Genomic DNA, 13386 nt, shown 5'->3' with positions numbered 1-13386 from the left:
CCTTTCCGGGGCGCCTGTTGCCGTTGCCCTGGTGACGGCAGCAGGGGCCTGGCAGGACGCGGGTGCGAGAACGCCGGGGCCGGGGCCGCTGCCCCCCTTCCCCCCCCTCCCCGCCGGCTCGGCCCTGCCGGGCAGCGGGGCTCGGTACCTGGGTCGCCGCCTCCTGCCGGGCCTGCAGGGGAAGGGGACGGTGGCGTCAAGACGCTGATGAGCGTCGCAGCCGGGCTGCGCGGCAGGCGCAGAGTGCCCCCGGCCGTTCAGAGCCGGTGCCCGCTGTGCTGAGGCACACGTGGCGATCGGTCCGTCTGGAGACTGGTACACCTTGTTAAGCGTTAGTAGTTTTATGTAGGTTGTAAAATGTTTGTCTCGGTACCCGGAACAAGCTTTGATAAACAAACGGGACGCAGCGGCAGTAAGGGGAGGAGGGAGGTGGTTGTGTCCAGGTCACACGGAGGACGCGGAGAGGTGCACGGTGGAAACCTGCACGAACAGTGTAAAGACACCCAAGTGCCAGAGCTCGCTGGCACCGTTCAGAAGGGAAGCTGCACTGTACGGGCACTTGGGCCTTCCTTCCCTTGATGGCTCTCGAAGAAAATCAGGTCTTCTGTCAGCTGCCTGACAGAAGAGTAAGAGTGGTCGAATAGGGTAGACTTAATCGTGCGTAACGATAGTGTTGTAGTCCGCACGGCTGTTTCTGAGAACAGCCCCATTGGGTCAGATCAGGGGCTCATGTTGATGGAGCTGGTGAGTTTCCTTTAAGGATGATACCTCGTGCACCAAGGAAGGGTGGGAAGAAGCAAAAGACAGAAGCAAATCATACTCCCATCTACATGTACAAGGTGCAGAAGCTCAAGCACCGTTGGGGCTATAAGCATATAAATTCTCCTGCAAATAACATGTTTGAGCTTTGTGCTGTAAGAATGTTGCATCTGGCTCGGTTATGAAAGTGCTGGACTGTCAATTCACAGGGGATCCAGTCCTGTTGACTTAGAATCACAGAATACCATTTGCTGCTGCCTGAAAAGCAGTACAGGAGAGTGTTTGGGCTGTTACCAAACACACCTGCTCTAAATGCTGGGGGTTCTTTTTTAATTCAAATGAAAAAGTGTCTGGCTGATTCGCATTTTAAAAAAAAAAAAAGCCAACAAAACCTGTAGGAAATATTTAAGGCGATTCAAAATAAACGGGTCAGATAGTGATCAAAGGAACAATGACAAGGCGGGGAACCCAGCCAATGTAATCCCTGTGAATCAACCTCTGCTAAAACCCTCAACGACTGGATGAACGACTTAGCCATTTGTCCCTGTTGCGAAACCCACTGAAGTCGATTCAAGGGAGGAAAGTGTCCCTGGCATCTATGCAAACGAAGGGGAACTGCGCCAATAAGGAGGATTTAGGACTTACTGGGGGATGCTTGAGGGGAAGGGATGGTGGAATCGATAAAGGAGAACTTGAGGATTTACAAGACTATACTGGCAAGTTTGGGGTAAGAATCAAGGCAAGGAAATGGAGGGATCGAGGTGGATCAGAGATGAACAAGTGTGGGAAAATGGAGAGAAGAGAGGGACAAATTAAGCTGCTCAAATATTAAGCTGGTCAAATGCAATCAGTATGTTTGGACAAGTTTTTCACCTGATCACCACAGTCTGTACTATATTCCTAATAAATTATTTGAATTATTTCCTGCGTGATTGTGCTTTCTGTTGAGTGCATGTGTGTGTGATCCAATAACAAACTTATGTCTGTCTAGCCTGCAAGTAGGATGAGAGGTTTCGGGGGCAGGGCAGGGGGGAGAAAAATCCAAGAGACCCATGAAGATCCGTTTCTCTGAGCACTGGTCCTTGGGAACAGGGTCAGACTACTGACACTGTCTGTGTTTATGTGGGTGTCTTCGAAGTACTGTCTCCCATCAGTGTTTACCTGTGTGTGTATGTCTATTATGAACTTGCACACTACCCTGCAACTGGTGGCGGTGAAACAGAAGTAGAAAGCTCCTGCTCGTCTCCATTGGCCCAGGAAGGAAGGAAGCCTCTGGATCTTCCAGTCCATCAGATTCAGCTGCCCTTAATACTTTTCAAGGACAGCAGGTGCACTTGGCCAATATCTACAGTCCATTCCCCTTGTTCCACTCCCACATCTGAGCATGGTGGAAGATACATCAAAACCTATTTCCTTTTCCTTTCCTTTCCTTCCGTCCATTCCCCTTGTTCCACTCCCACATCCGAGCATGGTGGAAGGGATGGTGGAGGATACATCAAAACCTATTTCCTTTGATATAGACTGGTTTTCCACTAGTTTGTCTACGATCTTTTTGAACCTGCTGACATTATTGGCTCCCATAACTCCGGTAGCAGTAGGTTCTTACACTGTAAAGTACGTTTTTTGTTTGTTTTAAATTGATTGCCAACTAGTTTTATCACATGCCCCCAGTCTGCCATGGAAAGATTTACTGAAGAACAGTTTCTCATTCACTTTATCCACCACCTTCATTATTTCTGTAAATCTCAATCACTCATCTGCTCACCAAATTCTTTTCATTCCACTCACCAAATGGTGGAATCCCTGGCCTTTTTAGCATCTCCTGATGAAGTGCTTGTTCCATCCCGTAATTGTTGTCACTGAGGCTCATGCTACAATTTCTGAGAGTGGCTTATAGGGTCTGGCTGGAAACCTGTCAAGCGCTGCGCATAAATGTTAGCCAGGATTCGTTCCACAGGTATCATTGCTTGCTCCCATTTTAGGTGCAGGTCTTCCCAGCTCTGGGCTTCTCAGCAAGAAGTCCGTTTTCATTCCGATGACTTTTTTTTTCCATTCCAACCCGTTTTAGCAAAGGAGTTTTGCTGAAGAAATGGAATCTTGCAGAGCAAGCCACAGAGCGATGGTGACACTCAGTGGCCCTGCAGGAAAAGTGCACCTTCTGCGTTCACGTTTTTTCCAATTTATGAGGAAGACAGTGGTAGCAAATGAACCCCCTACACAGGTGAGTAATCAGCACTGCTTAGCATAAGGATAAATCTGCATACTTGTGCCATACAGATACACACAGTACGAGCATATAAATGGACATCTAAGCCTACATGTCTGCATTTGTCTTCTTTCACTTTCCCACACTCCCTTACTCACTTCAGTTTGGAAGTGAGGCCATCACCTCCAGGTACCTCAGAAAGAAAACCCTTTCTCTTGTGGTGGGGAAGACTGGAGTTTTCATAACACACTGTCAGGGAACAGGGCAGCTTGTAATGTATTCAGCCCCAGCCATCAAGAGCTAATCCTTAGATCTATACTATGGAGGTGCAAGGGGAGCAAGAAATCTGATTCAGACTGACCTTCAAGCTTGGGGTGTCTTCCTGTCAGAGAAGAGATTGAAATTATTCCCAGCTTACTGGGACGTATCAGTGGGATAAGTCTATATAGCAGTTACTGCAACATACTTCTTACAGGCTGCCCAGATTGCTGCTTTTGGTGTCCACACCTCCCCACACATAGACACCAGCCCGTCCACAGCCTCACCACATGACTGGATCCCTTCAACAACATCCAGCTAGCCCTGACCAGTCTGACCGATCCCCATCTCCAGAAGGAAGAAGCTGGACAGGAGATGATCATAGCAACCCCAGGGTCTGATTGTCATTATGTCCTGTCTCTGAGCAAAAGCTCATCTGGTTATGCTAGTTTCTAAGTCCTCCTCTGACCTCTCCAGCCCCACATTTCAGACAAGTCTTTGTATACCGCCTCCTCTCCCATATCCCTGCCCTATATGTTCTTTCCTGCGTGACTGATTCTAGTGTGAATCGGTGCTTACTACCTGTACAGAGCTTCTCCAAGCTTGTAAGCTGAGAAAGTAGGTAGGCTGCAGCCACTTGCCTCCTCATCTTTGTTCCCCATCCCTCAAAAAAACTGGTCAATTCATCATGCCTGCAGGCAGTGGGAAGTTGGAACACAGAAAGGGAAGATCAGAATGCTTTGTCTGTGTGTGAGGAGCCAGCACCAGGGGTCAGTTACCTGCAGCAACCGGAGGGCACCCTCTCCTCACCACCACCTGTAAGATGTGAACTGCGTATGAATAGAAAACCAGGTCAACAAGCAAAAGCTGATATACGTCAGTCTACTTCCAAATGTTACTGGGCCTGGCCATCAAGCCAGTATCAACTACATTTCTTACTAACTTCAGAGAGAGTGTGGCAATAAGCCACTGTGCGGCAAACTGTAAAACACAGCAAGTCAAAAATTTTAGACTTTTCTGAGGAAAGAAACCTCTTTGAATGCCAAAGGTAAGCCACATTCCAGGGCCTCTACCCCTAAATTGAAACAAACCACGTTAACAAAAGAAGTCCAAGCATGCTTTAAAAATTACTTATCGATCTATTGCATGTCTTGGATTTAACTGTGGGTTGATACAAACATCTTGATGCAGCAGTTTGAGCTTGGTAGAAAGCTAACCTGTAGGGTACGATTAAAAATTAGCAAGGTATCACATGTGAGTCTACAGGTATGCTTATCTTGCACAGAGACAGTACAGATCACGAGATGGATCCATGCAGCCTCTTATGGTTCTCAGCAGTAGCTATTTTAAAAGTCTGTTATTGTCCTGCAACTACAAGAGAAAGATCTCAGTCATTGTTTACCTCAAAAAGGAGGAAAAAAACCCTTGGAATAAGCCTTAGACTCTGTTTATTGTCAACAGTGCCCAGTAACAAGCCTACAACTCCAAACTACAGCTCTGCAGTTTTGTATTTCTTTCCTGTTTGGGGGGAAAAAAGTCAGAGAAATAAGGAAGGCAGATTCACAAACCATTGCTCTGTCTCCAAACTGGAGCATGTTAGTTGAGCATGCACTGAAACGCATGAGTCAGGAAAGAAGGCATGTGTCCAGGCTTCCAGGAGAGTTTGCAACTGAGTGACAACAGACAATCCATTTGTCCTGCGTTCTAACCTCCCTGGATGAGGGCTCCTTTCAGTTTTCCATATGACCATTGCAGAGGCTCTGTGAAAGCCTGGGAAACTGATCTCTTCTGCACCCGCTAGAAGCAGTGTAGTCTTTCAGTCCTATTTGCACAGTACTAGCAGACAACCACCAAGGCCAAAATAAGCCATACACATCAAACCTTTATGATTTATCAATGCTTCAGTGGATTGCTACCCGTTCATTGTACAAACTATCTTCTTCATGTATAGATTCAAAATATGCTAGATATTTTTTATAGTAGTGCCCTAACGAGGTCGGAATCCATTTGGGGCCATCTCATGTGCTTACAAACCTCCTCCTTTTAAGGGGCCTACTTTGCCTTCCTTTTAAGAACTTTCCTTTGCAGAAAAATCCTTTGCTATCTGAGATCATAGAATCATAGAATGGTTTCGGTTGAAAGGGACCTTAAAGATAACCTAGTTCCAGTGCCCCTACCACGGGCAGGGACACCTCTCACTAGACCAGGTTAATCAAAGCCCCATCCAACCTGGACTTGAACAGCTCCAGGGATGGGGCCTGAACAACTTCTCTGGGCAATTTGTTCCAGTGCCTTATCACCCTCATAGTGAAAAATTTCGTCATGATATCTAATCTAAATCTACCCTCTTCCAGTTTGAAGCCATTCCCCCTCGTCCTATCACTACATGCCCTTGTAAAAAGTCCCTCTCCAGCTTTCTTGTAAGCCCCCTTCACATACTGGAAGGCTGCTATAAGGTCTCCCCAGACCTTCTCTTCTCAGACCCCAGAGTCTTCTCTTCTCCAGACTGAACAACCCAAGCTATCTCAGCCTGTCTTCACAGCAGAGGTGCTCCAGCCCTCTGATCATCTTTGTGGGCCTCCTCTGGACCCGCTCCAGTGGGTCCACATCCTTCTTGTGCTGAGGACTCCAGAGCTGGACACAGTACTCCAGATGGGGTCTCACCAGAGCAGAGTAGAGGGGCAGAATCACCTCCCTCGACCTGCTGGCCACACTTCTTTTGATGCAGCCCAGGATGTGGTTGGCTTTCTGGGCTGCAAGCGCACATTGCTGGCTTATGTTGAGCTTCTCATCAACCAATACCCTCAAGTCCTTCTCCTCAGGGCTGTTCTCAATCCATTTTCCACACAGGCTGTACTTGTGCTTGGGATTGCTGTGACACACATGCAGGACCTTGCACTTGACCTTGTTGAACTTCATGAGGTTCGCACAGGGCCACCTCTCAAGCCTGTCCAGGTCCCTCTGGATGGCATCCCTTCCCTCCAGCATGTTGATCATGCCACACAGCTTGGTGTCATTGGCAAACTTGCTGAGGGTGCAAGTTTCAGATGCTGGTTACCAGATTGCCTGTTAGCTGCCTCCTGTACTATGCTCTTCAGGACCTTCTTTTTTGCTGGGTCAAGCTACAAAACTTTGCAGGAAATTTCCCAATTGCCTCCAGGCCATCTGGGCAACCAAGACCCACACAGCAGCTGCGGTGAGTTGATAGGAGGAAGTCTCTTGGCCTTCTGCCAGCTATTCATAGCCCAATTTCGCTGACACATAACAAAGGTTGGTATGATGACTGTAGAAAGGTGCTCCCTGTTCTTGGTAACGTCCACAGGAAACATCTTCCAGTCACTTTATGTTCACTTTATATTGCTTTTTCCCACTTTTTTCTCTCCTAGGTACTTCTTCTTTAGAAGCCTCATCACCTCCCAGATACACATCTCATCTTGTTCACTTTTTTCCCATTAGTCCTGGGTTTGTTGACTTCATAGCCTTACTTATTATTTATGGCATGACTGCCCTGGTGATGTCTCCCTTGGTAATCAGCTCGATAAAACTAGTACCCATTTTTTCTTACCTAGTATCCCACCTTTTATGTGCTACCTTGCTAATGGCACTGCATATCGTGGCGAGCCACCTGCATACACTCTACTCTCCTGTTGCATGTGTTGCATCCTGAAATCCCTCAGATGATTGTTATGTTTTATTAGTAGTGCCACAGGTAAGGATGAGCCGTCTGAGTTCATGTCTTAACAGGATGGGACTGGGTGTTGCCAGAGTCTAAACAAGCACAGTGACTGAGGCTGTTGAATGACCCATCCAGAAGGCCTGGGCATGGGTAGTTGGAACAGGAAAACTGAACTCAGTTTTATGGGAAGTGGTCATTTAAGTCAGAGTCCAAGACAGGGAGATGATGATCTTCAAAGAAAACAGGAAGGGCCATACATTGTTATGTGACTGGCCCTGAATTTTTCAAAAAAGAGGAGAGGGGGAAAGGAAAGTGATACCACAAATCACACCCAGAGAGAGAGTAATTTCTGCTTGTTCACAGAAAAAAAGACTAACATTGAGTAGTGACATAAGATATAAAAGACAATAGTAAAGAAGGTGCAGTTAGTGCTGAACTTACTTATAGTTCAATGTGGGATGGTTGGGTACACGAACAAAGCAAAAGAAAAAGGCGACCATTATAATTCCAAGGGAGAGATTACAATGAAAAGGAGACCAGCTGCAGAAATGTACACTATGCGTGAAAAATTTCTTAGGGGACATGGAGAAACGCAAAGTAACAAATGAAGTAAGAGAAGACAAAAGCAGAATAGATAAGGAGGAAGAGTAAGTGTAGGTCTTGTACAGATGGGAAAGAGGCGTATACAGTGGACAGGAGGGTTAGGTCAACTAGGGAAAGACAGATTTGCCAACCATCAAAGTGAAGAGAGAAGAAACACAGGAGTGGACAGAATGCTTTCTGTCCAGAGAATTTTGTAAGAGGCAGGGACCATTTTAGGAACAAAAGTGCTTGGAACAAGCAGTTCTGGCAGCAGTTTAGGCAGGCCACATGGGCAGTGGGGACTGGGACCTGGGGTTACGGTGTGGGCAGTGGAAGAGCAGGACAGTGTGAATGACAAGCGGAGAACCAGGAATAATTGTCCCTCAGCTGCATGTAGGGGTTGACAAAGAATACTACTGGGCAGAAGGTAGAGTGTCTAGAGGGCTGGAGCCTTCGTGGGAGTGTTAGCAGGTCTCAGAGCAGGAGAGGAGCTTTTATGGGAGCGTTAGTGGGTCTCAGAGCAGAAGGAGACACCCTGGGAGAGAAAGGATCTTGGTGTAGGTGATGGAAGGAAGGAGAAAATGGGGTACGTGAGAATGGGAGGGAAGGGATTGGGGGAAGTGGGTGTGCAGAATGGTGGTGAAGGCACAGTCACTGACATCAGGCAGAGGTCTTAGGGCAGCGTGGCAACCAGGGCTGTGAGAGGAGGAGACTGGCTACACGGGCAGGGGTGGCTATAGGGTGGATGAAGCAGGGTCTTGTATTGCCCCCTGGTTCCCCAACACCTAGAGCTCCATCCCAATGTCCCCCACTCACCCAGGAGGGCCCTGTCTCCCTTCCCCATCCTACCTCACCACAGAGTCCACCTGACCCAAGTCCCCAACCTCCCCCTCTCCTCCTCTCTCATCCCCTCTGCTGCCAGTTCCCCACTTCCAAGAGGAATGGAGAGAGGTAGAGGAATGGTTGGAGGAGGTTTTTGTTCCTGGGTCAGGGATGGTTAGTTTTAGCCAGGAGAGAAGTGCCTGGAGGAGGTTTTTGGTCCTGGGTCAGGGATGGTTATTTTTAGACAGGTAAGGGGTTTTGTTTGTTTGTTTGTTTGTTTGTTTGTTTGGGGGGGGGATGCGTTTGGTTGGTTGGTTCATAAGGCGCTGTTCAGAGCCCTAAAAGTATTATCAAGGTACATCCCATTCTTTCTTGGCCTGTGATGCTGCCATAACCTTCTTTCATAGCCAGGGTACATAATGAGTTTTCATCCTTTTTGGATTCCAAGGCTGTTTTCCCAGTAAATCAGGAGCTGGTGCATGCCAGCTATTCAGTTGTGACAGAAAGATGATTCACAGAGCCATGTAGTGAACCAGATCAGGGTTAAAAATGATTTTTTTTTGCTTGGAGTTTGGTTGCAGGCAAACTGTCGTGTTAACTCAATTGAGAAGGTATCCCAGAGGTGGGAGTCAGGGAGCAGAGGAAGACTTAAGCCACTATGGTGACCAAAAGCAAGGTATGTAACCATGACCTAAGTAAGGTTTGTCTCTTTTTCAGGCATTAAAATCTGCGCAGACTTCATCAACTGTCAAGTCACTGCCTTCTTTCCAGGTTCCATATTCTTTATTTCACTTGATCCCAAACTACTGTGTATCAAACCAAGTTTCACATAGAAACTTAGGCCATAGATCAAAGGAAATATGGTGCATCCAACACAGCAGGGAAGAGTAGAGACAGAGCAATGAAGTTTTCCTTATGGAAGCAGAAAACTCAGATTTTTCATTGCAGAGCCAGTGTGTTCTAGTAGGAAGCCTTCTTTGACACATCTGTGGAAAGAGAGAGCAAGAAAAAGCACAGTGCCTGATGAATATTTAGAAAGATATCTAAGGACCAAGAGATCTTAGGGAATGAGTTGCAACATCTTTTTGTCATTGACATTGGCATTTCTAGTTGCATCTAGATTTGGGATGCTGTGAGGACTGCATATATGAGGAGTGTATGGAAATGGAATAAAAATAGATCCTTTTAACCTTCCATGGTATGTTCAAGCATTGGTGTGCATTGAGATTTTACCTGGACTAGAAACCATGCCCACAACTGGTACAGTAGATCCCAATTCAACCTGCAGTCCAAGAAGGCTCTATAGCACATGATGGAATTAAATACAGAGCAGAGGTGGGCTGCTTTGCTTGCTTACCACCAGACCTCTGCTCTGTTTCGGCTGTTCCCACCTTGGAAGCCTGTTAACACTAACCTGAACTGCAAGGGAAAACATATTCTCTTGCCTTGCGGTCATCTGTAGAAGCAAAAGAGAAAGAGTGGTGAGCTGCAGAACTGCATGATAGGGTAATGCCAAGATTCTTTCTCTTTAACATAACCATCCCATTACCTTAATCTTTTATTCTTCAGACTGTGAATGCAGGAACAGAAAAATGTTTACAGGGGGTCAGACCAATGGTCTGTCTCCCCAACATATGTCTCATACAGCTATAAAAGACCCTCTTGTGCATTGTGATAACTTCTCATGCAAAGACATATTTCTAAACAGAGAACCTTTCAGTAGTGTGTCCTGATATCCTTGGGTTTTTACTGATAATGAGTATTTTCATGTCAGATAACAATTTTTAAATTGTACATTTAAAAATGCACCAAAAAAAAAGCACAAAAATTCTTGTACAGGATGGGATAGCAAAGAGAGAGCATATTAGATGATAATGTTTAGTACTGTGAATGCCGGGTTAAGAATTCTCCTCTTCTTTACGTGGTGTGGAAAGGAGAACAAGAATGGAATTCAGTATACAACAGCCTATGGTGTTGCTTTCTAAATCTCCAGTGGTAGTTTTTCCGTTTTGTTCTCAAATCCCTTTTTTTTTTTTTTTTTAATAATTTTTAATTTTCATTTTGGGATAGCAAAGAGAGAGCATATTAGATGATAATATTTAGTTCTGTGAATGCCGGGTTAAGAATTCTCCTCCTCTTCTTTACGTGGTGTGGAAAGGAGAACAAGAATGGAATTCAGTATACAACAGCCTATGGTGTTGCTTTCTAAATCTCCAGTGGTAGTTTTTCCGTTTTGTTCTCAAATCCCTTTTTTTTTTTTTTTTTAATAATTCTTAATATTCCATCTGCTGGCTTGGCTCATACTAAGCATGAAATAATCAGAGACTCAAAATGACTCCAAGATCTCTCTTCTGTGTGCTGATGGTTAATTTAGAGCTTTAAAGGGTAAGAAATCATTTTCCTATTATCCTCTGAGACATGGTAGGATTATTACACTATACATGAAAAGCATAGAACTAAATTCTACCTTCTGATGGATCGGGGTGGCAGTATGTAACACTGATTTTAAATAAATGCCTAAACATTTTCAAGAGAGCTCAGGAGCAGGAAAGACATGGTAAATCAACAGAGAAGCTTTCTTTCCACAGAGAGGAAGCTTAAAGCTAGAGCAAGTAAAAAAACACAGTCACTTTGAACACACATACACCACAACATAATCATGGTGCCAGGGAGTCTCGTCTCAAGAACAGGAAAGCAAGTGATTCTGCTACTTGAACATAAAAGTTTTGTGCAGAGGAAACCCAAGCTTGGAGTTGCAGGAGGAAGTGTACTGGAATAAGGGAGATAAAGGGATAAGGGGCAGAGAGAGAACTGTGTCTGAGTGGGGGTCATAATAGTTACTCTTTGCCTATGCCAGTGAAATCTAACCTGGTTTGTAGTAGTCATAGACGTGCACTACTGCTGCTTTCAGGTTCTGCACTTCAACATCTTGTTCCACTGAGATGTTAAGCTTCAGAGATGTCTTACCCAGCTGGAGAGAAGAATAGAAGTGAGCAGAAATGCACTGGCCACCTCAAAGTCACCTACATACCAACTTTATTCCCTCTGCATCAGAGATTTCTTTCTCATCTTTCCAGGTTCTTCCACCCTCTTCTTCTTTGGCAAAATTTTAGCCTGCTTGACCAGCCTAGAGATTTGTATTTCTGATCTCTGAGAGTCCCAACACAAAGTGCTTGCAGTGGCTACTGCTTGAATGAGCAGCTCCCTGTGGTCTTCCTCTTACCTCTTCCAAGTAGATTGTGACTTTGTCTGGGTTTATCTCTGTCTTTTTCACCAGGGGTATCGTCTCCAGCTGTATAGGAAGACAAGAGATGAGCTTGGTTAGCATCAGCTAAATGACCTTCCCAAGTCTGGTATTTGTCAGTGAGCCACTGCTGACTAAAGCGCTTAGCCTAGTCAAGGGAAGACCTGCATTCCCCAACTATAACAGCATTGAGATTTCTTGGGAGCTCACAAAGCCTTATAATTGTGGGTTTTTTAAGCTTTTCCTACAAGTTCCTACAGCTTTCCTGCTGCATTCCTTTTTGCAGCACTCATAGCAAAGGGAAAGATGGTTAGTGGGAGAATATGATGGAGCTTTACGGCTATCTCCTGGAACACTGACGCATGTCATTGAACAACTCTATGGGATTCAATGCTGGTTTATGGAATAACTCTATAAATGGCACTGTCAACAGTGAAGGGTCTCATTGCACCCCGGATGGTTTTAACTAGGTACTTTTCAGCTCCTCTCTAACCTCTTGCCACATAGGTGATCCTCACTACTGAACATGAAAAACTGCACAATCAATTCTGCAAGTGGAAAGTTGCCTTGTGAAATAGCCCACTATATCTGTACTTGCTTAGTTTAGTTAACTCGCAGTAAGATAATCTCATAGTAGCTACCGTTCCCCAGCAGTTCTTAAAGGTTTGGATATTTCTGGCTGAGCTACATCTGGAAAATAGATTTTCATATCTTCAAGGGAAGGCTAGAGGAAAAAGTCTTACCTCTTTCACAGATCTCTTCACAGGAATGAACCCTGACAACATCTCCACTTCCACCAGGGCCATGTTACTGGTCTCACGGTCCCCTACATAACTGAAAAAAGGCAGGAGAGAAGGACATTAGATGTGGAAGGCATCACAGCATTTCTAGGAGGTACTAATGGACACTTCCAAATTCTGGCCTGCTCTACAGGGATGTGAAAGCTCAGCAGCTTGTCTCACTGATGGGAGAAAGGGAAAAAATATTCCCCCATCTACTTGCTCAGCACAGAGACAGATTTTGTAGCAAATGTGTTACGGTTAATGTTCATGCTGCCCTCTACAACAGGTGGAAGTGATCTCTGATGCTACAGATTGAGAGTGGCAATGTTGGCATCATTCTCTTTCAGGACAGTAGGGCATGGAGAATATGGACCAAGACACTCATCCTAGACAGATGCAGGCAAGTGAATTGTGGATAGGGACTGGAGTTTCTGCTGTCTGGTTTCAGCAGAGGTTCACACTGCAGGAAAATGCACCTCAGGGCTGGTTCAGCCCAGGCTGCTGAGTGTCCACCCAGGGGGAAGCTCTGGCTCTTGGGAATGATGCCTAGTGCTCTGGGGCCTGCTGAGCTGCTCCATCCTGACTGAGATAGTTGCTGTGGTTCTGCCAGTCTCTTCCCATGCTTCCCCAGACCTTAATTCTCAGTTCGCAATCTCTTCGGGATCTATGCAAAAGATGACAGCGTGCCCCTGTGTCTTCACAGACAGAAGGTTTTTACGGGGTTCTGGTCATGCTACTGGGGCTTCCACTTCTTTCCACTGAAGAAAGAGCCTCAAGGAATCTCATACCTGACAGACACATGGATGTCAAGCTGTTTCCTGACACCATCACATTCTCTTGGTACAGTTTCCACATCCAGGACAAAGACCTCTTCTGTTTTTGGTGGTGGGGTGTTATAGTACAAAGTGGTCTGGTGAGGGAGAAAACATCTCTGTGAAGTGCCCTGGAGCTTCCCTATATGAGCCAAAGGTCTAGCTGTGCCTCCAGCTTTTATCAGATTGGTAAGCAGTGGCTAACACAGTTGGCCCCAGCTGTGCTTTCTGTTCAGACATGCTTT

General features: G+C 45.8%; 2 protein-coding genes across 2 annotated transcripts in view; one reads left to right on the top strand and one right to left on the bottom strand.

Annotated features, from left to right (window-relative positions):
• Nucleotides 1-13386, top strand: part of LOC104294532 (alpha-2-macroglobulin-like) — a 187457-nt gene that overhangs the window by 118167 nt on the left and 55904 nt on the right. The window lies entirely within an intron of this gene.
• LOC104294514 (alpha-2-macroglobulin-like protein 1) overlaps nt 1747-13386 on the bottom strand; it is a 39934-nt gene continuing 28294 nt past the window's right edge. The window contains exons 32-38 of the mRNA XM_009894127.1: nt 13118-13239; nt 12291-12381; nt 11527-11595; nt 11172-11274; nt 9718-9759; nt 1957-2037; nt 1747-1751 (exon numbers count right to left, since the gene is read on the bottom strand). Of these exons, the coding sequence (XP_009892429.1) occupies nt 1747-1751; nt 1957-2037; nt 9718-9759; nt 11172-11274; nt 11527-11595; nt 12291-12381; nt 13118-13239 (513 nt within the window). The remainder of the gene's footprint in view (nt 1752-1956; nt 2038-9717; nt 9760-11171; nt 11275-11526; nt 11596-12290; nt 12382-13117; nt 13240-13386) is intronic.

The sequence above is a fragment of the Charadrius vociferus genome, unplaced genomic scaffold (genome assembly GCF_000708025.1).
Source record: "Charadrius vociferus isolate BGI_N301 unplaced genomic scaffold, ASM70802v2 scaffold561, whole genome shotgun sequence".
Taxonomy (NCBI): domain Eukaryota; kingdom Metazoa; phylum Chordata; class Aves; order Charadriiformes; family Charadriidae; genus Charadrius; species Charadrius vociferus.
Note: the sequence above shows the minus strand (reverse complement) of the source record. Positions and strands in the feature narration are given on the sequence as shown.